The sequence below is a fragment of the Melozone crissalis genome, unplaced genomic scaffold (assembly GCF_028551555.1).
Source record: "Melozone crissalis strain CALT ecotype California unplaced genomic scaffold, PUWL_Pcris_2 ptg000008l_1, whole genome shotgun sequence".
Taxonomy (NCBI): Eukaryota; Metazoa; Chordata; class Aves; order Passeriformes; family Passerellidae; genus Melozone; species Melozone crissalis.
The window spans coordinates 12,493,409-12,514,809 of NW_026535786.1; the positions used below are offsets into that span (position 1 = coordinate 12,493,409).

Sequence of the window (21,401 nt, forward strand, 5' to 3'; positions counted from 1 at the left end):
GCAGAAGCAGTGAACTCAGATACCAAATGAGGACTTTCAGCATTCATACTATTTTACTGTCATGCTGTTCCATCTGACAGATGGAAGATTCTAATTTCAATCTCATACTTGACATGGGTTTGAGTTGTTTTTGACATAAACCCATCTTTCATGACCATTTAACAGCAATGAAACATTGACTGAGGTGATGTGAAGATGCATTTGTCTAAAATCTGCTTGTATTTGGCATTTCTGTCTGAAAGACACAGTAAAAGAAAAAATGAGCAGTTTGCTAGGAAGGACTGCATTCTGTATGTGGCAGCTACCCTGTAGATGAAATTCTTCAGCCTGATGTTTCACTGTCCTGTCTGTTTTAAGGGGGTCAGAGCATGGCCATTATTCCCTGCAGAGAGTCTGCTTCATTTACTTAGAATGTGTTGGTAATCATGTGGTTAATAATTGCATTAAATTTGTGTGGCAACCAATACAGTGATGAATGGAAGAATACTTTCAGCTGCTCAGACAGGATCAATCTGTTTAAGAGGCAGCAGATGAGCCATCTTTAGAACAGGATGATTTAAAAAAGCATAGATAGGGGTTCTGTGAAGAAAAAAATAATCCACTAGGATTTCCAAAGGGAGCTATGACAAATGGTACAAGTGCCTCTTGAGGAATTTGTGCAAATAAATAAAATACTTAGGACCTTCAGTCATATTTGTTATGTTCAAGTACTAGTTGATAGAGCACTGAAACAGGTGCCCAGAGAAGCTGGGTAATTCCTACTCCTGTAGTTGTTTAGGAGTTGCCTGGATAAGGTCTTGAGCAGCCTAATCTGGCTTACCTGGCTTTGGAGTTTGCAGGCTGTGGGCAGAGGCTTGGACTAGAGGTGCCTTGTAGTGTAAATCTTTCTGTGAGTCTCTGTATCTATTTTATCTCAAGGGAACAGGAACATCAATTTTGTTACCTTGAAAGGGGGAGGCAGGAACTGTCAAATAGAAATGTCTCCTAAGTGTGTGGTAGTGCTTTATCTCTGTCATGTGTCCTGTCATTCTCCAGCTTAAGTGTCTGACTTTGCTGACCAAGACATGGCTCATTCTCCTCCTGCCACTCAGAAAATCTCAGATAAGCAGATGTTGTGCTGGGGAGGGAGCAAAGGGTCACCTTGTCACAGGTGGGAAGTGCATCAGGTGGTGACCTGGTCCAAAGTAAAGCCAAACCTGGTTCACTGAAGGACGTGCAAGGAGAAGAGGCTTATTCTCTGCTTCTCAAATGCACACCTTCCCCACCTATATTCTGAAAGAGTGAGGTGGGATAGCTGCTCTCCAGGGAATTTGGTAAACAAACACAGGGCACGGTCAGGGTTCTTCAGGCTCCCTTAAGGTGTTGATGAGACAGCACAACTGCCCCGTTTAGTGTAGACCCATGTAAGAAATGTCCTTGGTGAGCACCTGCAGCTGATTGTGAGCTGCATATAACCAACTGCTCTTCAAGTTTAGTATCTGAAGAAACAGACTGGCTTAAGCAAATAGAAATTTCAGAGGAATTGGAGATACAGGAGCGCTTAAAATGCTGATTTGGGTAAATAATGGTTGGAGGTGTGCAGCAGCCTGTGATATTTTTGAGATGATGCTGCTTCTTTTCCTCACAAGCAGCACCAGTGGCTGTGTGCCCTGTTAAGCATTCCTTGGCAGCAGGAGGAACAGATGCAGGACATTCCTGCAGCCTGTTTGAGAGTGTAATGCCTCTCAAAACCTTCAGAGATGTTTCACAGTGCTGCTGAAATCTATGAGACAGCCCTGAGGATGGCGGCCTCATGTGAACTACTTTGACCTTCTCTTGTACCTCCAGAAAGCTGTCTCTTAATGCTCAAGTGCTGTCTCTTAATGTTCAATCTCTCAGCCATTTTTTTCCCCCAGGACATTAGAAAATAATGAATATTCTGTGATCATATCTTGTACTCCTAAAAAGGGGGTGAAAAGGTTTTGGAGAGATTGGGAAGAAGAAACTAGAAAGAAAAAGAAGAAAAACTAAGTGGGCTGCATCTGTCTGAGAGTTTCTATGTGCAGTCTCCCTGCTTGGTACATTTGGGTCTGTAACTCAGGCTGTTGGCAGATCTGCCTTGCCGTCCTTAATGCTATTTGTGAAGGAGCATTTGCCTTGCCTTTTCCTTGTGATCCTTCTTGTTTTCTGCTGCTCTAGCTGTATGGCCGATACACAGACCGGATAACAGATGACATTTCAGACAAGGAAGCAGCAAAGCTACTGAAGAAACAGGCCCAAAGGAACAATGGAAGACCCCTGAAACGTGACAGTCAAGTACAGATCAAAGAAGAGCACTATTCCAAATGTCAAGGTAAGGAAAATTCATGTTTCATTCCCTATTACCAGATATTGGGTAGGCCAGCAAGAGAGATGGGATTTAAGCAATTGTGACTGGGGAGAAGGAGAGAGGGAAGGAAAAGGAATCAAATCTCATTGGGTTGAAAAACCTTTTCTACATGAGCTTTCATCCTAGAAAAGATGTTTGGAATATAAAAAAGCAATCCCAAGTAAATATTTTTTTTCCATAACAGAGCTCTGTAATGGGAGAAAAAGGGCGTTCTTGTATTAGACTTTTGCTGCTAGTGTACAAGATGTTAAATTCCACCCTGTGTCCCCTGTACATACTCCCCCCCTTTTTTTTTAAATGTTTTTTAAACTACATTAGGTATTGCAGAACTGTGCGAGAGGGATGGATATCAGTCCTTCAACATGAAGCCCATGATGCCTCCAAATAAATCCTTGTTTTAGTCAGTTCTCAGCACAGGAGAGACAGACACAGCTTCATCTATGTTCACTCCGTTTTTCTGGTTCACTCTTCCCTCCACAGACTGTGCTAAACGCATCCAGAAATATGTCACCAAGAAGCTTGGAGAGGACTGGATTTTCTTGGTTCTGTTGGGTCTGGTCATGGCGTTGGTGAGCTGGGGAGTGGATTATGCCAGTGCAAAGACCGTACAGGGTGGGTCCCATTCAGGTGTTGCAAAAGCAGCCAGTAAATGATAGGAATGTGTTACAAAGCCCAGTGACCAGTGTTGCTCCTCCTTTGGCATCATTGTCCCATCCTCAACCCTCGCTGCTTGGGAAGTTTGAAGTTCTGGCAACGTAATAAAAGTTGGCTAGGGAGAGATTCTTTAAAGTGATGGCAGGGGAAATTTTGGAAGTAAGTGGGCAGAAACAAGAGATATGTGTATGATGAGTCAAAGACAAACAATTATTTTGAATCCCTTTTCTTTCAGCTCCCCTGAATATGCAGGAGCACAGGGAAGTGTTACTGTGGCCTTTCCTCTTCTACTGCTTCCCTTTCTTCCCAAGAATATTAAGAACATGGGTGACTGGGGGAAGGGGCTCTTAGATGCCCTCCTGGCACTGTTTCTGCTTTTTAACTTGATTTTGTTCTTTCCAGTTTTTACTTATACAGTGCCCTGATTGGTTTTTTGCCATTTGGGCATATAGTGCCCTCTCCTTTTGCCCTTTTCACAAAGATCTCCTATTCCCTGTCTTCTATCCCTTCCCTGCATTTTTCCTGTAGTCTATCTCCCTTCACCAGCAACAAAAATTACAAGATCTTTCAGCCCCCATCTCAGTGTGCACATACACACACCCCACCCACTGCCACATCCCATTAACTGCACTGTTCCTTTGTCCTTACTCTCATGTCCCAGTCCTGACTGGCCCACACATACTCCAACCTTTTCCTCTTGGCTGCTGCAATTCCTCAAAACTCCCAACATTTCTTCAGCCTGGCGTTCCTCCCTCCAGAGCTTCCCCATCTACCAAGTGACTGGTATAATCTACTCTGAGGGCTCCTGTCCTTTATACTCCCTGCAGCTGAGTCCTTTGGGGTTCTTTTCCTTTTCCCCTGCCAAATCTCAGCCTCTACTGAGCCTGTGTGGGGAGCCAGCTCAGGCAGAGAAGATGCAGTTGCAGAGGAGATGCAGTTCAATTTGGATTCTCAGCAACTCAAGTTGTTGTACCTGGCTGAGCAATGGTACCACTGCTGTTCCAATAGCTGCTGGCACAGCTTCCATTCTGCTGCTCTAAAAGGGAAATCACAATCAGAGTTTTCAAACTATTTTTTTATGAAGGAATGGTGGGTGGATCGCTTTATTGTTCTTCAGAACCCACACAAGACCCTCAGACTGCCAAATGAAGACACTGCACAGTGATTTGTCCTCACAGCTGCATGTTACACTTGTGCACAGGTATTAATAGTGTCTTCTATCCATGCACGAAGCATCCCTGCTTTATTGGGGAACTCGTACTCAAAATAAGCCTTGTCTTAGAAAAGGAGTATGAGGGCACCATTTCTGATGGAGCTTTAGCATGGGTGCATTTAGCAAGTGTGTGACTCTCTGATGTCCACCAGCCTGTTTGGAGCAGCTGTGGGTACTGATGGGTTCTCTGTTTGTGTGTTGCAGCCTACAAGTGGATTTATGGAGCGCTGCACCCCAATGTCCCCCTGCAGTACGCTGCTTGGGTGGCCGTCCCGCTCGGCCTGATCCTGTTTGCGGCCAGCTTCTGCCACTTCGTGTCTCCACAGGCTGTTGGTGAGCGCAGAAGGCAGGGCAAGATCTGTTTCTGCCTGTCTCGTCTTTCCTTCTTTCCATTTGTCCATGGATTTTGTTCATCCCTGGCTCTGCTGTTGATTTCAGGGTCTGGGATCCCAGAGCTCAAGACCATTATGAGGGGAGTGGTCCTCAAGGAGTATCTCACTCTCAAAGCTTTTGTGGCCAAAGTTGTGGCCCTCACAGCTGGGCTTGGAAGTGGCATGCCTGTGGGGAAAGAGGTAAATATTGCTGATTCTGTGTGCAGCAGTGACCATGGTCTGGAAGGTGGGAGCTGTCTGTAAAAGAAGAATCTAGAAATGTTTTCTTACTTTCACCATTCCTCTTCTCAAAGCTCTGCTCTTTTCAGCAACACCTATCTTTCACTGGCCATTTTCCTTCCACTTTCAAAGACATGATATAGGAAACATCAAAGAACTCAAGTCAGGTAGTCTTTGAGAGGGAAAAAAGTTAAATGGAGATAGGACAACTGAGGAAGATTGGAGAGTCTAAAACAAAAATCTTATGAGGAGTGGCTGAGAGAAATGGGGTTGCTTAATCTGGAGGAAAGGAGCCTCAGGGGAGACCTGTAGCCAGGTGTGAACCAGTCAGTTCTCCTAGGTAACCAGTGACAAGACAAGAGGAAATGGCTTCAAGTTGCACCAGGCAAGGTTAAGATTGGGTATTAGGAAAAAATTCTTCAATGAGACGGTGGTCAGGCATTGAAAAGGCAAGTGGTGGAAGAAAGAGCTCAAAAGGTGTTCAACTGGCTGTGGCAGTTGGGAACATGGTTTAGTGGTGAACACAGTGATGCTGCATTAAAGGTTTAATTCAATGATCTTAGAGGTCATTTCCAACCTTGATGGTTGTATTAGTGGCTGAGATGGCAGAGAAGCTATGAGGCCTGCAGTAGCTAAATGGTTGTCAGTTAGCAAAGGGCAACCCTCTCTGATTCTCTCCTCTTCTCTTGCAGGGTCCTTTTGTACATATTGCCAGTATCTGTGCTGTGGTACTCAGCAAGTTCATGTCGATCTTCTGTGGGGTGTATGAGGTAAGGCACATATCTCTGCACACAGCACTTCCACAGGCTGAGCTCCTGAGACACCCAGGGTAGTATGGGTAGGCCATGGAACACAGGGGAAACACAAAGATTGATGTTTACTGTACTGCTTAGAGCAGTAAAACACAGGCTGAACAAAAGTAGTGCAAGGCCAGACATACAGGCCAAATAACTGTGCAGGACGACCAATGTTACCCAGAAATTACACAGAGACTGGTTAGGAGTATGTGTTTGACAAGTTTTCAGTCTTGTGACTGATGCCTTTGCACTGTGATCGACTGTATAAAAAAGTAGCTGCAGACAAAGATCAATTTGTCTTTAAGCCAAATTTATACAGCATTGCTAATTATAGACACTGACACCGTCTCTGTGCTTTTGCTATCGCCAAACAGCCTCTGCAGGCTGATCACCATATTGACTGGTTGTATAAAAAAATCTATTAACTGCACATATAGATAAATGTAGGTGTTGTAGTAACTCCTTTATGTGCAGGCTCTTAGCAGAAAGTGACTGTGTAATACAGCTGGAGGTGCTGTTCTCCTTGAGTAGGTCCTCTCTGTGCTCAAGGAGCAGATGTCACTGCTGGAGACCAGCTGACAGTACTAAAGACCGCACTAAAGTGTGTAGAGCCTGCTATCTGTAATAGCAATGGCTGACTGTGCTGCTGGCTGTTGCTTCTTTTCATTGTTCTGGGTCCTAACCCCGTGGCTTTGCTCCCTCTAACCCCAGCATGCCCGTCTCTGGCTGCACTCCCTGTTCCAGAATGTGCATAGGCAGCTCGACCTCCTGGTGCCGGCTTGCGCAGTTGGAGTCGGATGTTGCTTCAAGGCTCCTCTTGGAGGCAAGTGTCTTCCTATATGTGGCATTTCATGTACAGCTCCTTTGACCTCTTGCTGTGAGACTTCCTGCTCTCATGAAAGGTTCTCCACAGATACCTCTCCACTGCAGCAACACGAGTTCTTTCTTTTCACGTGTAACCAGGGGCAGTGAAAGGAAGGGAAGGTTACAGGAAAAGGGACACCTAGTTAAGTGCTGATTTCTAATGATGCAGCTTGTTCAGTCCCTGCCAGCCATTAACACTGCTCCACCTGAAAAGTACCCAGGGCAATGCAGAAAATCAATAAGGATGAAGTAGAGAGCAGAAGGAAAAAAAAAAAAAAAAAAAAGCCAACCTTGCAAGAGGCAACAGGCACAACTTGCAATGAGGGAAATTTTGACTCAGTTAAAAGAAAATTTTGTTCTTTTCTCCCAAAGGTGGTCCAGCACTGGCATAGGTGATTAGAGTGTCCAGGGAAATTCCACCCTTGGAAATGTGCAGGATTCACCTGGACAAGAACCTGACCTAGCCTTGGAATGAATGGAACTAACAACTCTCTGAGCAGGGAGATAACTCCAGTGGTCCCTTCACAAGTTTCCATGATCCAACTTGGAGGAAAAATTTGGAAATTTATGTCTCCCCCATGCATTTGTACTACTCTTCTGATTCACTGAATTTTCTTAAAGAGAGGCACATGTACAGAGGCCTCTTCCTAAAGCAGTGGAAACATATGAATAAATAATTTGTCTTCCAGTTCACTTCCCCCTCTCCCCTCAGTGTGCTGCCCTGAACCTCTTTGCATGGTTATTGTGCCCAGAAGTGTAAGGAGTTTTTAAATGCTACGTTTTTGGGTTTTTTTAAGATGGCTTTAGTTTTCCCATGCACTACTTTCTTGTTAGTCTTCAAATGGATGACTTAGCTGACAAATGCAACATGGTCTTGCATCAGCAGGAATACTGATCTTTACTCTGGTTGGCTATTTAAAAAAAAATCAAGGAAGGAGCATAGTTTGTCAGCTACAGATCAGAAGTTCTTTAGTGGATAACTTGAGAAAAGATGCCTGTAAGAAAATCAGGCTAAGCAAGAGAGAGGCTGAGAACTGTGCATATGTGGGCAGTCCAGCAAGATGTAGACAGCCTGAGCTGAAGCCTGAGGCTTCAAGGCAAAATTTGTCAGTCTGCCAAAAGCCTTGAGAGAAAGCAGTTTCGGAACCAAGGATCAGACTGCAGTCAGGTGGAACCATTGGAAATATACAGGAGAATGGTATCTGTCTTAATGGTAAAAAAAAATAAAACAAAAAAACCTAAAAAATCATCTCCGTAGAAGTCTATAAATCTTGTTTCTTTCTTTGTACCTGGAATTAACATAATCTCAGAGACTCCAGGATGCATCATACCTAGAAGACTGGGAGACCCTAGAGAAGAAAACAGAAGGCGAAACAGGAACTGATCTAACTGCTGCCTTTGCTAGATAAAGGAGATATCAGACAAAATAGCCGAAGTCTTCTCAGAGGGCAGTAAAAGCACAAAGAGACAGCTGGCACAACTTACAACAAGGGAAATTCCATGTACACATGAAAAGAATTTCTCCCCTTGTCACAAAGGTGGTTCAGGGTGGCACACGTGTCAAGAGATGCTGGGGAATTGCTGCCCTTGAAGGTGTTCAGGGCCACCCTAGCAGCCCGATCCTGAGCACCCTGATCCCATTACCCTTGATCTAACCTTGCAGTTAGCCCAGCTCTGAACAGAGACATTGAGAAGCATTCAGAAACACAGGATTAAAACTTGCTGTGAGTCTGTGATAACATTGTATTATGAGAACAAACAGAAAGTTATCATAGTTTTTGTACCCCTAGTTCCTCTTTTGGATTTACACCAAATTGCCAAATGTGATTTCCCTTACTTCAGAGTCATGTAATCTTCAGCTTGGTCCAGGATATAGCTTGCAGTTTGACTTCATATTGCCCTGATGTGTAACTTCTTGGTGTTCTTGCAGGTAAATACTACCCTGTGTGTCAAGGAGGATGGATTTTAAAAGCCAGTTTAGCCCTTGACAAGCAAATGGTACTCAGTGTCTTAGAAAGAATCTCCCTTTTATACCTTCCAATTACTTTTTTTATTATTATGACCATTTTTGCCAGGACAGCACAATGCTTTACTGGGTGATCTGTCACCCACTCACCTACCCAGCACGGGAGAACCTTCAGCATCAATCCACACTCTGCTCTGGACATGCATGTACCTTATGCACACTGAATCACAGGATAGGTTTTTTGAGGCATTCTGTGGCACATGTGCATCCTGAGATTCCCTGCCAAAGTAAACAAGATGGAGTAAAACCTACTTATGCTCCTTCAACCCTCTGGAGGATCTTCCAGGAGACATTTCTTCCACAGTGACGAAGAAATGTGTATGTTTCAAAGGAAAATGAGGTGCTGCCTTCTTCATGTTTCTTGAATGTGTGATTCCAGGTATATGCCTGTCCTGTGCCAAGTCTTGCCTTTTCACTATTTTGAAGCCATCCAGAAGGGAGAAGTAAGATAAACATTGCTGTAACTCTGAGACTGGAGACAGACCTGGGTGACATCATGCAGTAACCCCTGCCAATTTTGTTACTCACTCTCTGTTTTCTTTCCTTCTTTCTTCTGTTTGTCTGTCTCTCTTTGTCTCTTTCACCAGTAGCAGCCCTATTATTACACGGATGTCCTGACTGTGGGCTGTGCTGTGGGTGTTGGCTGCTGCTTTGGGACACCACTTGGAGGCAAGTGGCTGTTCTGTTTCCTTTTCCTCAGGTAGCGAAATCCTCTCCCACCTAGTCCTCTTCTCCTCTGCCCTTCTCCTGCACCACATTTTTGATGAGACACTTACCTTTAGTGTTTTCAACCTCCTCAGCGTCTCTGACGGTCTCTTTCCCACGTGTTGTCCACTTTCTGGAGGCAAGAGGAGCAGGCTCTCTAGAGCAGTGGTCTCTAAATTGGGATGTGCATACCCCAGGGGGCACACAAGGTGATCTGCTGGGTGTGGGAAGGAAACACCAGAATTTCTATTTTTTTTTAATATAAAAAAGTAAATAGATTAAACTTCACTAATATTAAGTATTTGTATTGGCAGTGGTGCCCTAATATGTCACATGGCCACTTGTCACATGCAGTGCATGAGGTGTAGAGTTGCTCCCAATGTGGGAGGTTGACCATGGTGCCTTCAATCATTTATTCTCTTTCAAGCATATTACAATGAATTGCAATTGATGTGTGCTCACACTGGATTAAGTGGATTTATGGATTATATTATCTAGTGTTAACGAAACTAATCCTCACAAATTGGAAAAGTGGCTTTTAAAGGTTCCTGCAAAGAGGCTATGGATTGAAGATAATACTAATAATGTCAGCACAGAGAAATGACAAGAAATGGCAGAGCTGACACTTCTAGCACAGGCCCTTATTCAGTCCCATTATGAGGTACAAACAATGGCCAGCTAATCAGATCGGAGAGGAAGTCGGATAAAAAAAGATTAAGATTATCAAAGGTTCTGTTAAATATGAATTTACATTTGCTATTGTTAACTATGAACTTTACCCTGTGTTTGTATTGTGCTTTGAGAAGTTAAGTAATGAGGGTATGAAGCCATCAGAATTAGCAAAACCTTTAAAATCTAGGCATCCAGAGCATGAAGATAAACCTCTACAATTTTTTCAGTGATGTTTCAAGCCGTGTGACATTCAGTCCAATACTTCACAAAATTCCACTGAACCTAATGACAAATGTGTAGAGAAGCCTCCTTTGAGGTCTCTTGCTTCACAGCAAAAGAGAAAATGCCACACAGCACAGGGGAAACGCTTGTTCTTCCTGCCATAAAATGTAAAAATGGCTGTGATAGTAGACAGAAAGCAATAGGGCAGCAAACTAAAATGTGTTCCTTCAGTAAACACTGCTGGAAGATGCACAGCAAACATTGCTTAAGGTTGAAGAAACAAGAGTCTGTACAAATTGCACAGTAGGAGAGGTTTCCTGTGCAGCTGGATTAGAGTACAGATGTTTCTGAAATGCCTCAGATGCTGGTATTTTCCAGATTCTGTTTCAATAGTGAATTGCAGAACTTCTTTCTGTGAGACACTGAAAGGAATATCTACGACAGAAATTGTATTCCCAACAGTAAATGACTTCTTTAATAAAAACTGTTTCATGGAAGAGCTCTGCACATGTAACAACTGGTGGAGCAGAATAAGAGAAGAATTGGGGGGGTAAAGTTACCTAGACACCATTACACCTGGAATTCATGCACTCCAGTGTTCACAGATGAGCTATTGCAGCAAAGAAATGGGAGCCAGACATGCACAAAGTGCTGCAGGATGTTGTTGATGTGGTTCATTTAATAAAAACAAGACCCTGAAAGAGTAGAATCTTTACAATACTTCATAACGAGATGGGAAATGACCATGAAAATCTTACAGGCATTTGCTGGTTATCTGATACCAACTTTAGAGAAGAATAGAATTTAAAGTCCAGTTGCACCTTTTTCTTTTACAAAAAGAGGTGTTCTGAATTTGCTGATCTTTTCTGTGATGACAAGTGTCTGTCAGTAGATTGCTACCTAGCAGTTATTTTTGAAAAAGTAAACATACTTGATGTACTTCAAGGTGAAAGTGATGTTCTAAGAGTGGGTGAGAAACTGCTTTTCAAAAGAAATTTGTGGAGGTTTTGTGAATCTGTTGCCAAATACAATGTAAATGTCTTAGCTACAAAAACTGTCACTTTATATATACTCAAAAAACTTGAAAACAGAAATTTCTACCTTTTTAGAAATCTTCAAGATTATGATTTTCAGTGGGTTTTGAACTCACTTGTTAAAAAAATAAAAATTCAACATCATCTGATTATTTTGCAACCACAAATGATTGACATCAGGGAGGATGAAAATTTACTACCCAAACTTTAATAAAAATCTTTGCATATGTGGTGGGTGGGATTGAAAAAATAGTATCATGATTTAGCCAGCACAGCAAATGATACATTTCTTGCATTTGGACCTGTGTGTCTTTGTGAGATATTCTTTTTAGACCAAGTATCAAAATAATTGAACAAGGAATCCTTGTGTCACAGAGCATTAAACCCAGATTTTCAAAAATAAAGAATATTATTATTTTACTGAGAACAATTATTTTGTTCCAATTATAAATAAAACAAATTATTTTTAAATTATGTTTATTTCATCTTTATCTCAACCTTGTTTATTTTCTATTTTTGTGCATGTTTGCTATTGTACACAATATTTTAGTACAGTAGTACATGCGCATTATTTTTAAATAAATAAATACACATATGAGGGGAGGGTACATGCTCAAAAACCTTTTATTGTCAGGGGCACATGATCAAATAAGTGTGGAGACCACTGCTCTAGAGAGCTATTTAGAACCCTCTCTCATGCTTCTAACATGACACTTGTTATTTTAACTTTGCTCCCTTTCCAACCCTTTCTAGGGGTTCTTTTCAGCATCGAGGTCACCTCCACTTACTTTGCTGTGCGCAATTATTGGAGAGGCTTCTTTGCAGCCACCTTTAGTGCCTTCATGTTCCGAGTCCTGGCTGTCTGGAACAAGGATGCAGGTAAGCTAAAAGCCATTCCTGCCCTCTTTGCACAGAGGTTGCTCTGTTCATACATTATTTTCCATCTTTCTCAAAACCACAATGTTTTTATGATGTTTGAAGCTTCTGCCACAACACATGTCTTCCCATGGCACAGAAGGAAGGAGAAAGGGAAGTGTCTTGCCATCTTGTCAGCTGTCTAGCCCAACCTATTCCTAGGAGAGCTGGGGTGTATCTAACTGATAAATGACAGAATATGAGTCCTCAGCAAGCAAAGGACCACCTGAGGTGGGATTTTTTTTGCCTCTACTCAGGACAGCATCCAGGCTCCAACACAGAGATATCCTGTCCCACAGGATGTAATCCTTGCTGGAAAACTCATGCCCTGCTTTGATCATCTGTTGACTAAAAACAGATAATCAAGAAAATTGAGATGATTGAATGATTAGGAGAGTATAGGATTGGTAGGATCTGACTGAAGGTCCTGAAAAAATAAAGTGTCTCAAGTAACTGAAAAGCATGAGAGTGGCATGTGTTGCAGACAGAAATTGCACAAGTCAGGCTTGTTCAGGGGAGTATCTCAATCACTCTGGGAATAGAGTTTGGGTGCAGAAGGCTGCTATTTCTATGTAAACTTCTTCCTTATAATGCCTTTATCTTTTAGTCTTACAATTACATCTATTTTATTGAGCTCCATGTGGGCAGTTTATTTATTTATAACTGCTACAACATGTCTCTCTTGGCTTCAGAGGGATGGGGTTTTTTGGGGTTTGAATATTCTCTGAAATATAGAAAATTACTACACTTTCTACCTGAATGTAGAAAGGGACTACATTGTTCTTTATACAGCACTGCCTAAAAGTCAGCTGTATTTAACCATTGGGTCTGTCACAAAAAACCAGAACCCTTATCTTTCTGTTCTTTCCAGAGAAAAATATAAGAAACTCAAAGACAGATAACAAGAGATAATTTCCTGTCCTTCACTTTGTCTTTTCTGATTCCCTTCTTGGTCTCTCAAATCACTAGAAATTAGCTTAATCCTGAATCATCTTGACTCCTGTCCCTTCTTCAAAATCATCCAGACAGCTTTAATACCCATATTAATGGCTCTTCAAGTTCTTCTTCATTGACTGTCTAGGTTAAAAAGTTCCATGATTCAACTGGCTGTGAAAAATCATTCCTTCTCACAGTTCTGTATTTTCTTTGTGTTGTCAGTCTGCTTGTCCTTGTATTAAGGAACTAGGAACTTCTATCTAGCTAAGTCATTCATTATTTTATGATCTTTTATCATATCTGCTCTAACTTGCCTTTCATGTCTTTTCTTGCTCATTTATGTCCCTTCAAAAGTTACACACCCAGTCTTTTCAGTCTCTGTTCATGTTCTATTATGCTTGCTACCAGGAAGAAGGAGGTAGGGAAGTGATCACATCAGAATGACACATGCAAGTAAGTTGTGTAGCATCTCACCAAAATTCTTTTATTTCTTAGACCCACAGAATCTTTGCTGGACTCTTGATACTCATGACTTTGTTGTCTGGCCTCACACCATGATCTGTACTTTCCAAATAACTTCTGGTTATTTGTCAACCACTCTTGTTGGCTGCTCCAGCTTGAGTCCCTCTTTGTCAGTCATGGAAGGCTGGAGTTCTGCAATTTGCAGGATTTCTGTTTTACCATGTCCCCAGCTTTCATCTTACTTGCCATAGGATTTCATGCCTTGCCTTCCTTCTGCTCCTTCTGGTTCCTTCTATACATGGATCAGTGCTATCTTAAAGTTCAAATCTATTTTTAATTAAATGTTCACATTAACTACTTTCCCATTCCTTTTTACTTCTAGCCTTGTAAGAATTGGACAGATACTCTAAAGTGGTACATTTGGTAGCCAATGCAGAAAAAAGGGCTTAGACATTTAGTTTCAGGATGGCTTAGTCACTCAGGAAAGAGGATGTAGACAGGTGGGATGAATCTCTCTGTGGAAATCTCTTTCTCTTCTGTGGGAGTAGAGATGGAACTAAGAAAGACCCAGACTAAATGCTGTGCCTGTTTTCCTTTCCTCTGGTCATCTTTGCCACCCTGCAGCAAAACTCTTTGAAAATGAGTTCACTATACTTTTTAATGCTCTGCCATTTAGTGGCTTGGACTATTTCCTAAAACTGAATTGAGATGATCCCTTTCTTGGGCTGATCTAACAAAAAAGAGGGCACCCTGCTTTTCACCATCTTCTATCCCTGAGTGTTGTTCTAACCCTCGCTGGTGCCGCCTGGGTCTGTTGTTCCCCCCAATTCAACTCACTTCACTGGCAAAGGAGTAATCCAGGAAAAGAGCAGACAGGTTTTCTGGCAGGTTTTAATGAGGCAAAGGAGCTCACAGAAGGCTGTGATGTGTCAGAGTGGGCCCAATGGGAGATGAGAACAATAGTACAGCCGGGAGGGAAGGAGCAGGGGGAAGAGACAGGGAGCAAGATCTTCAAAATTTGGATAGTAGAATGCAGTTTTAGGCTTAGCTATCTTAGGTAACATAACCCACTGAGACCTCATTAAATTATTACTCTAAACCTAGTTCTGTCTGACCAAATTAAAAGTACTTAATTCTTCCTGTTATTATCATATGCTAGATTTTCACTGCTTCTTTTATTTTCTCATTGAACAAATAATTCCTTCATCCAGGACAAGTGGGGATTTATAGCCATCCTCATTCAGCTGCACTTCCACTCTGTAGTAAATTGCTGATTTATCCTTCTCCTGTTGGCCCACAGATGTTTATTGTTTCCCCATAATAATGCACCTCCAGAAAAAAGCAGCTCAGGTTTGAACATTGCATTGTAGCAGAGCAGCACTACCAGGAGGGGTGAGCTGGAGAAGATGGGGCTTAGCTGATCTTTTACATCTCTGATTTCTAAGCTTTTAATTTTCAAGTTTTGGTACCAGTCAGAAATTTTGAAGCTGTAACTTCAGTGAAGATCTGAGTTTTGTTTCTGGAAGGCAATCACAACTGTAAGAAGTGACACAGCTTGCTCAGCTATGCATGCACTACCTGCCTCAGCAAAGAGACCTCTTGGTCAGTAAGGATACCAGGAAGAGCTTTTTTTTCTATAGTGGATGAATGGTAGGAGACAAGAAAGAAAAGAAAACCTTGTAAAAATCAGGGATTGATGCTAAAAATAATGCATACACTCTGTGAAAGCAAACCTAGACCATCTAGAGTGCTAGAGTTGCAACTGCTCAGAAATAGAACCTACAAAATCAGAGCAGTCTGCCAATCTGTAATAATGTATATAACCACACAGGAAAACCACACAGGAGCATGTATAAACAAGTTTCCTTGTTCCTACCCTAGCTTTTATTGCATTTAACTTCTCACCTCATTATTTTCTTTCCTCCTCTATCTTTTGTTTCTCACAGTTACCATCACAGCCCTGTTCAGAACAAACTTCCGTATGGATTTCCCCTTTGACCTGCAAGAGCTGCCAGCATTTGCTATAATAGGGTGAGTTCCCAGGAAACTGACATCTTGCTCTACAAAGGTTAGAATATGATCACTGTTAGGAATTCTTCTGCCAAAAAGTTACAAACATCACTTTTAGTCACTTTGATTGTGGCAAACAAGGCTTCTATTTGTTGGAATTCTTCCTTCAGAAATGGTGCCTATGTATCACAATGGCTAAGGAAAGAAATATTGCAATTATTAAGGTGTTTGTTATTTCCTTTCCATGTATCTTTTTCAGAAATTAAACTTGGAGGTAAAAAAAAGGAAAAAAAAAGTAAGTCTAACTTGGTCAAAATTCTGGGAATAAATTTACTGAATGGCCCTTTAATTGTTTTGACCTTATCCCCAAATGAACTGATCCAACAAGTATGGCCATTTCACATGACAAAGATAGAACAAAAGGTTTAACCTGAAGTTTCCTTTTCACAAGCTCAGACTGATTATCCTTTTTGAGGGAGGTTGTACACCTGACATGGTGACAAGGGTAATCAACAGTAATTGGATTCAGTGAGAATAATTTGGTTAATTTGGAGGAAATGAAAGAATAAACTTCAGAAAAATGAAAATTGGGAAATACTTGAGAAAAGATGAATTTGGAATTGCTGTGGGGAAAAACCTGTGGTTAGAGCTTGAGGGAGGCTCTGGGGAAATCACTTCAGAGCAGTAATGAAAGGAATACACTGTAGGAAAAAACGCCTGTTTTGGTGCGGTGAACATATTCTCTTGCAAGACCTCCATCCAAGACCAGAAATATATTTGAGGTTTTCCAGCCTATTTTAGTAGGCTGCTCTCCTACTAATTTACTTGAATATGAAATCAAGTGGGGTTTTTTAAAGACATCAGATATATTGAAAAATCTGTGAATACACAGGAGCTTTTGCTAGCAACATGTATTCACTTTGTTCTTCCCCTTAAACAGACTTGCCTAATGAGCTTGGAGGAATCTACTGCTTTAGATTGGCAAGGAAAAGCATAATCCTTGTGGTTTTACAGCTGGTTGTTAGAATACAAAACTTCTTGCCGCTATGTTTTGGACAGAGTTGACAGAGCTGGCTTTCTTCAGCATTGCACATAGGCTAGGGAAGGAATATACGACAACTGCAAAATGCTTTCAAATGCCTGGGTGGCCAGTGTGGTCTCTAAAATAAAAAACAACCCCAACGTCTTGGATAGTCTTGGATAAAGTCCTGATACCAACTTGGAATGCTCCAAATTCTCTTAAGTCACAAAGTTGAACATTCTTTCTACCCAACATATTTCTTAACCTTCAGGTGGGACAAGAACTATCAATGGGTAGATCTTGTTTTTCTGTGTCACCAAATGTTAATTTGCATAATCTCTACAGAAGGACCACTTCCTGTTTATTGATAAAATGATAGACAGGAATGGAGAGACCTATATTTTAATATAAAATATTACAGAGCAATTCAGTTTACTGTGTAGTCTTTAGGCTTATATTGCCTAAGGGACTGGTCTATTTTAAACACCCTTCTAATCAGTGCTGGCTTAAAATATTGAAGAGTAATTCATTGAACATGTTTGTCTGTGAAAAGCTTTATATTTAGTTTAAATGTGTTTCTCTGCAATTTTTAAATGATAAAGCAGGATTATTTTCAACGTACAATGTTTTAAGTATACTAAATAATTCATTGAATGAGATTTGGCAAAAGCATGTGTAACATATAACAAAGCAGAAGTCCATTAATTTTAGAAATTAATAGAATGAAAATATGAAGTGTTTATCCTCAGTATTATGTGGGTTATTGCTTGTCACCTAAAATAAAGCTTCCCCTTACCAATTCTAAATGCAGTCTTTTTTCACTCTTTTCTTTTCATGTTCAAGTATTAGGCCCTATTTATCCAAGTCTCATTAAGCTACAGAGCCTAGGGATCACACCAATTCTTAGACAACTACACTTTTTTTCTTACTTTATTAAAATCAGGAGCATAACCTAAGTTATTAGGATCATAGAGATGATATACTTTGCTTTAGGCACAAGAGTTCCTATCACTATTAGTAATTGTTGTAGGCGTATAATTTTACTGAATCAGACTTAAAACTCCCCTCATTTTTACTATTTTCTGTTCCAACCTGATGTTTAAGTTCTGACAAGAGTGCTCTTTGCCCCGTTGCTCTTCACGAGCCCCCACTGAGAACTTTCAGTTTCTTTTTATAAAGTATTTTATAGATTTTCCCCTGTCAGCAAGAGAAAATTGGTAAAATGGTAGTGTGCATGACAAAGGTCCAAGATAATTTCTCCTCTTTCATCAGGGAGTCAATAAAATGAGCTGCTGCAGGAGTAACCCTCCAGCTGACATTCAAAAGGCTTCACTAGCAGCTGAAGATTAAACCACTCATTTTCTTGGTTGATGGTTTGTGTATTATCTGTTTTTTGGCATTTTATTTCTTTTTCTCCGTTTTAGCATATGTTCTGGATTCCTTGGAGCCTTTTTTGTTTATCTCAATCGCCAAGTGGTCCTGGGCATCCGACGTCATAAAGCCTTGAGCCAGTTTCTCACCAAATAGTGAGTGCTTGTGAAGATATTCTCTTTAGGGACCAGATTCTTACACCCTACTGGTACTGGATAGTAGCAACTGCTTTCTGGAAGACAGCAGATCTATTTCATGCGTAAGATATTAAAAATATGAGAAATTGCTCCTGTATGAGAGAAAGATCTCTGCAAACATCAAGAGAATTTTTCGTGCACTGAATTTTCCTTTTGATCAGCCTCCATAGTTTCAAATAACCCATTGATTTGGAAGGGAGACACTGCAATATTTGTTAAGAGGACAAGGCAAACTATTCATTGGACAGAAAATATTTTTAATTAGAAAGTCAATGATCATGCTTTTTAAAATCGTTCTGTTTCTGGTTTGTTTAGGATTTTTAGGATCTGTGAAAAATTCAATATTATTTATATTTTAGGAAAATTGAACACAACTGAAATCTAACTATGTTTTTAAAATATGTAGTTTGGTTTTAATCAAAGTGTTGGCATAAATGTAACGAATGTGCTCCATTCTTATCAACCAAAAGCTGAAACTGATAGTAACCAAATGGTGTGGAATGTAGCATGGAAGAGAAATGAAAAAATTAAATAAAAGTCTTGACAATAAAGTTTTTACAGGACACTTGAAGATATTGTTTTCCCCTCTCTAATAGAGTCCTAACCTCCAAAGTTCATAAATTGAACAAGTTAAGAAATGGTGGCTAGCTGTAAATGTCTTCAGACTCTTTACAGAAAAAGATCTGATACTATGTGAATTTTTGAAGTTGAGAGGCATGGAGGACTTTATTTCTTTTCCACTTGCAAGCCTGACCAGAAGAAAACCACTAAATAAACAGAAGTTCAAATTAGCTTACTTTCTTGTGTGGAAAGAAAATTGTCTTTCCTCATCATGTAGCCTTACCCACAAACAGCAGCAGGGCTGTCAAATCAAGTTAATAGAGAAGTAGAGCCAAGCCTGAAAAGGGGGAATCTACTTTTCACTGATTTCTCAGAAATTTTTAGGTCCTTAGACTGAATCAAGTTATATTTTGCTATATTTTGTCTTCCTAAATCTCAGCCAATGCTTCCTGTAGGAAAAGTAACTTGCCAAGGGACACATGACAGGATTAGTCCAGCACGTGGAAGCAGTTTAGGCTCATGTTGTTTCAGTGCTTGTGAAGTGTCACAGTGGAGCAGGGCATTAAACTGCTGGTAACAGCACTCCAAAAATAATGGATACAAATGCAGAGAGCCTCACAGAAATAGCATTCCTAGTCCTGAAGTGATGGTGCTGCAAGAACTGAATGTGAGGCCACACTGCAATAACTTTCTTCCTTTACAGCCGACTGATATACCCTGCGGTTATAACCTTCTGTATAGCGTCTGTGACGTTTCCTCATGGATTTGGGCAGTTCATGGCAGGAGAGGTGAGGCTGGAAAGTGTATTATCAATTCTGTGCAGTTCTTTGGAACGTTATCTCCTTATCCTCCGCCCCAATAACCTTGTGTCAGGGAAAAGGGAAGAACAGTATGGGAGGAGTTTGGACTGAGGAGGCACTACATGATCTCTGCTACCTCCTTCATAGAAAACTTGAAAAAGGTCCACTCTTCTTAGCAAATAATAAGAAATATGTTACCCTATGTGTAAAAGTAATTATCCCCTCTTCTAAGCAAATAATAAGGAAAATCTTACCCTTTGTGTAAAAGTAATTCTCTCTTCACCTGTATGAGTAAAGTTCTGTCTCTCTTCCTGAAGATTAGAAATGTGAATTAAGCCTCATAGTCGTGAATTCCCATGGTAAAAATCTCCTCCACTTCCTTGTAATAGAGATAGAATATTTACTTCATCTAATGTCATGACTCATACCTCATTTTTTTGCTGTTTAGTTGATGCCACGGGAAGCCATCAGCACTCTCTTTGATAACTATACCTGGATCAAACACTCTGGGGACACCCAGATCCTAGGGAAATCTGCTGCCTGGATCCATCCTAAAGTCAGCGTCTTTGTCACCATCCTGCTCTTCTTCCTTGTGAAGGTAGGAAGCCCAGCTCACCATAATCCTCCTCCACTCAGACTGAATGCTCTTCCCTTTTGTGAAGCAGTTTGTGAAGTGCCAATGAGGAGCTGCTGGGTATTGAATGAAGCACTACAGCTGCAATGGATTCCTACATCTTCTCATGTGATGTTTGTCCACCTTGAATGACCAAAATTATTAGGGAAGAGTTTCCTTTAAAAAGTAGCCTTTTCTGCTCCCTAGGTCATCCTCCTCATGCATCCTGCTGAATGACCTTTGGTGTCCACTGTGTAGTAGTTGGTAGGGAAAACTAAATCAGGAAAGATTTCTCAAGTTCCACAAAAATAAATACTTGACTAACTAAAAAGCCCTCAGATAATTTATGTTTTATCTAAATGAAGTCTGATGCAGTCTATTTGATATTCCTAACTTCAGATATGGGATAAATAGAAACATGCAAGTGCAATCTACAGCTGTGTGAGGCTCAAGGATTTCTTAGCAGTCTGTCAAAACTTGATGGAGAAGTGCAGCTGGAAACAGTTTTGCTCACTTCCCAGAAAGCAACAGCAGATTAAAAATTTTGAGCTGACATGGTCTGTGGAAGTTGCAACTGTTCAGCCTCTGAAAGGATCAGCTGTGTAATTGACATGGGACAGAGCAAAAAAAAAAAAAAAAAAAAAAAAGACATTTGAAAGAAGAAAACATCATATTCCAATGTTCAAAATAAAAGCAGCAAGAAGGAGGTTTTCCTAAGATGAAAGATGATAGATAGATAGATAGATAGATAGATAAATAGATTTAAAAGTATCATAGAATAGGTGCTAATTCTTTTATTATTTACTTATTGCAAAGGGGCAGAAGAGCTGAGGCCACTTGCAATGTCAGTTGAAAATTTCGGTAGATCAAGAGCAGCTATCAATGACTGATTGACACAACTGTTTCCACCCAAAGTAAAACACTCTATTAATTTCTGACAGGTAGTTAAGGGTTCTCCTTCTGCGATAATTCTTATTGCAGTGCACCAAGCAGAAAAGTCTTGTTTACTTGAAGAAAAGAGGAGAGGAGTGGACTACAGGGTGTGTCGGTCCTGAGTCCATCTGTTCGCCTTTGGAGAAGCTGTACCCTGAGTCACTAGATTCATTGGCATTGTCCTGCTAACTAAAGGCTTTCTCTACTCACTAGATAACAACTCTTGATTTTCTTCTGGATAAATTCAGCATTGGGATAGACCACATAAAAAAGAAACTTTTATTTTGACTCTGGGCAAAGGCCTGGCCTGATTCTCCACTGCAGTATAATCAGTTTTCAGCTGTATTTGGCCAGGTTTGGTACTACAAAGACAGAGTTCAGTTAGCAGTACTACACCTCAGCAGCTTTCTGGTCTC

General features: G+C 40.8%; 1 protein-coding gene across 1 annotated transcript in view; it reads left to right on the top strand.

Moving 5' to 3' along the window:
* Positions 1-21,401, top strand: part of CLCN1 (chloride voltage-gated channel 1) — a 56,017-nt gene that overhangs the window by 24,338 nt on the left and 10,278 nt on the right. Inside the window, exons 3-13 of the mRNA XM_054270153.1 lie at positions 2,179-2,332; positions 2,849-2,980; positions 4,440-4,568; positions 4,674-4,807; positions 5,539-5,616; positions 9,124-9,202; positions 11,920-12,045; positions 15,426-15,510; positions 17,935-18,036; positions 19,343-19,427; positions 19,888-20,037. Of these exons, the coding sequence (XP_054126128.1) occupies positions 2,179-2,332; positions 2,849-2,980; positions 4,440-4,568; positions 4,674-4,807; positions 5,539-5,616; positions 9,124-9,202; positions 11,920-12,045; positions 15,426-15,510; positions 17,935-18,036; positions 19,343-19,427; positions 19,888-20,037 (1,254 nt within the window). The remainder of the gene's footprint in view (positions 1-2,178; positions 2,333-2,848; positions 2,981-4,439; positions 4,569-4,673; positions 4,808-5,538; positions 5,617-9,123; positions 9,203-11,919; positions 12,046-15,425; positions 15,511-17,934; positions 18,037-19,342; positions 19,428-19,887; positions 20,038-21,401) is intronic.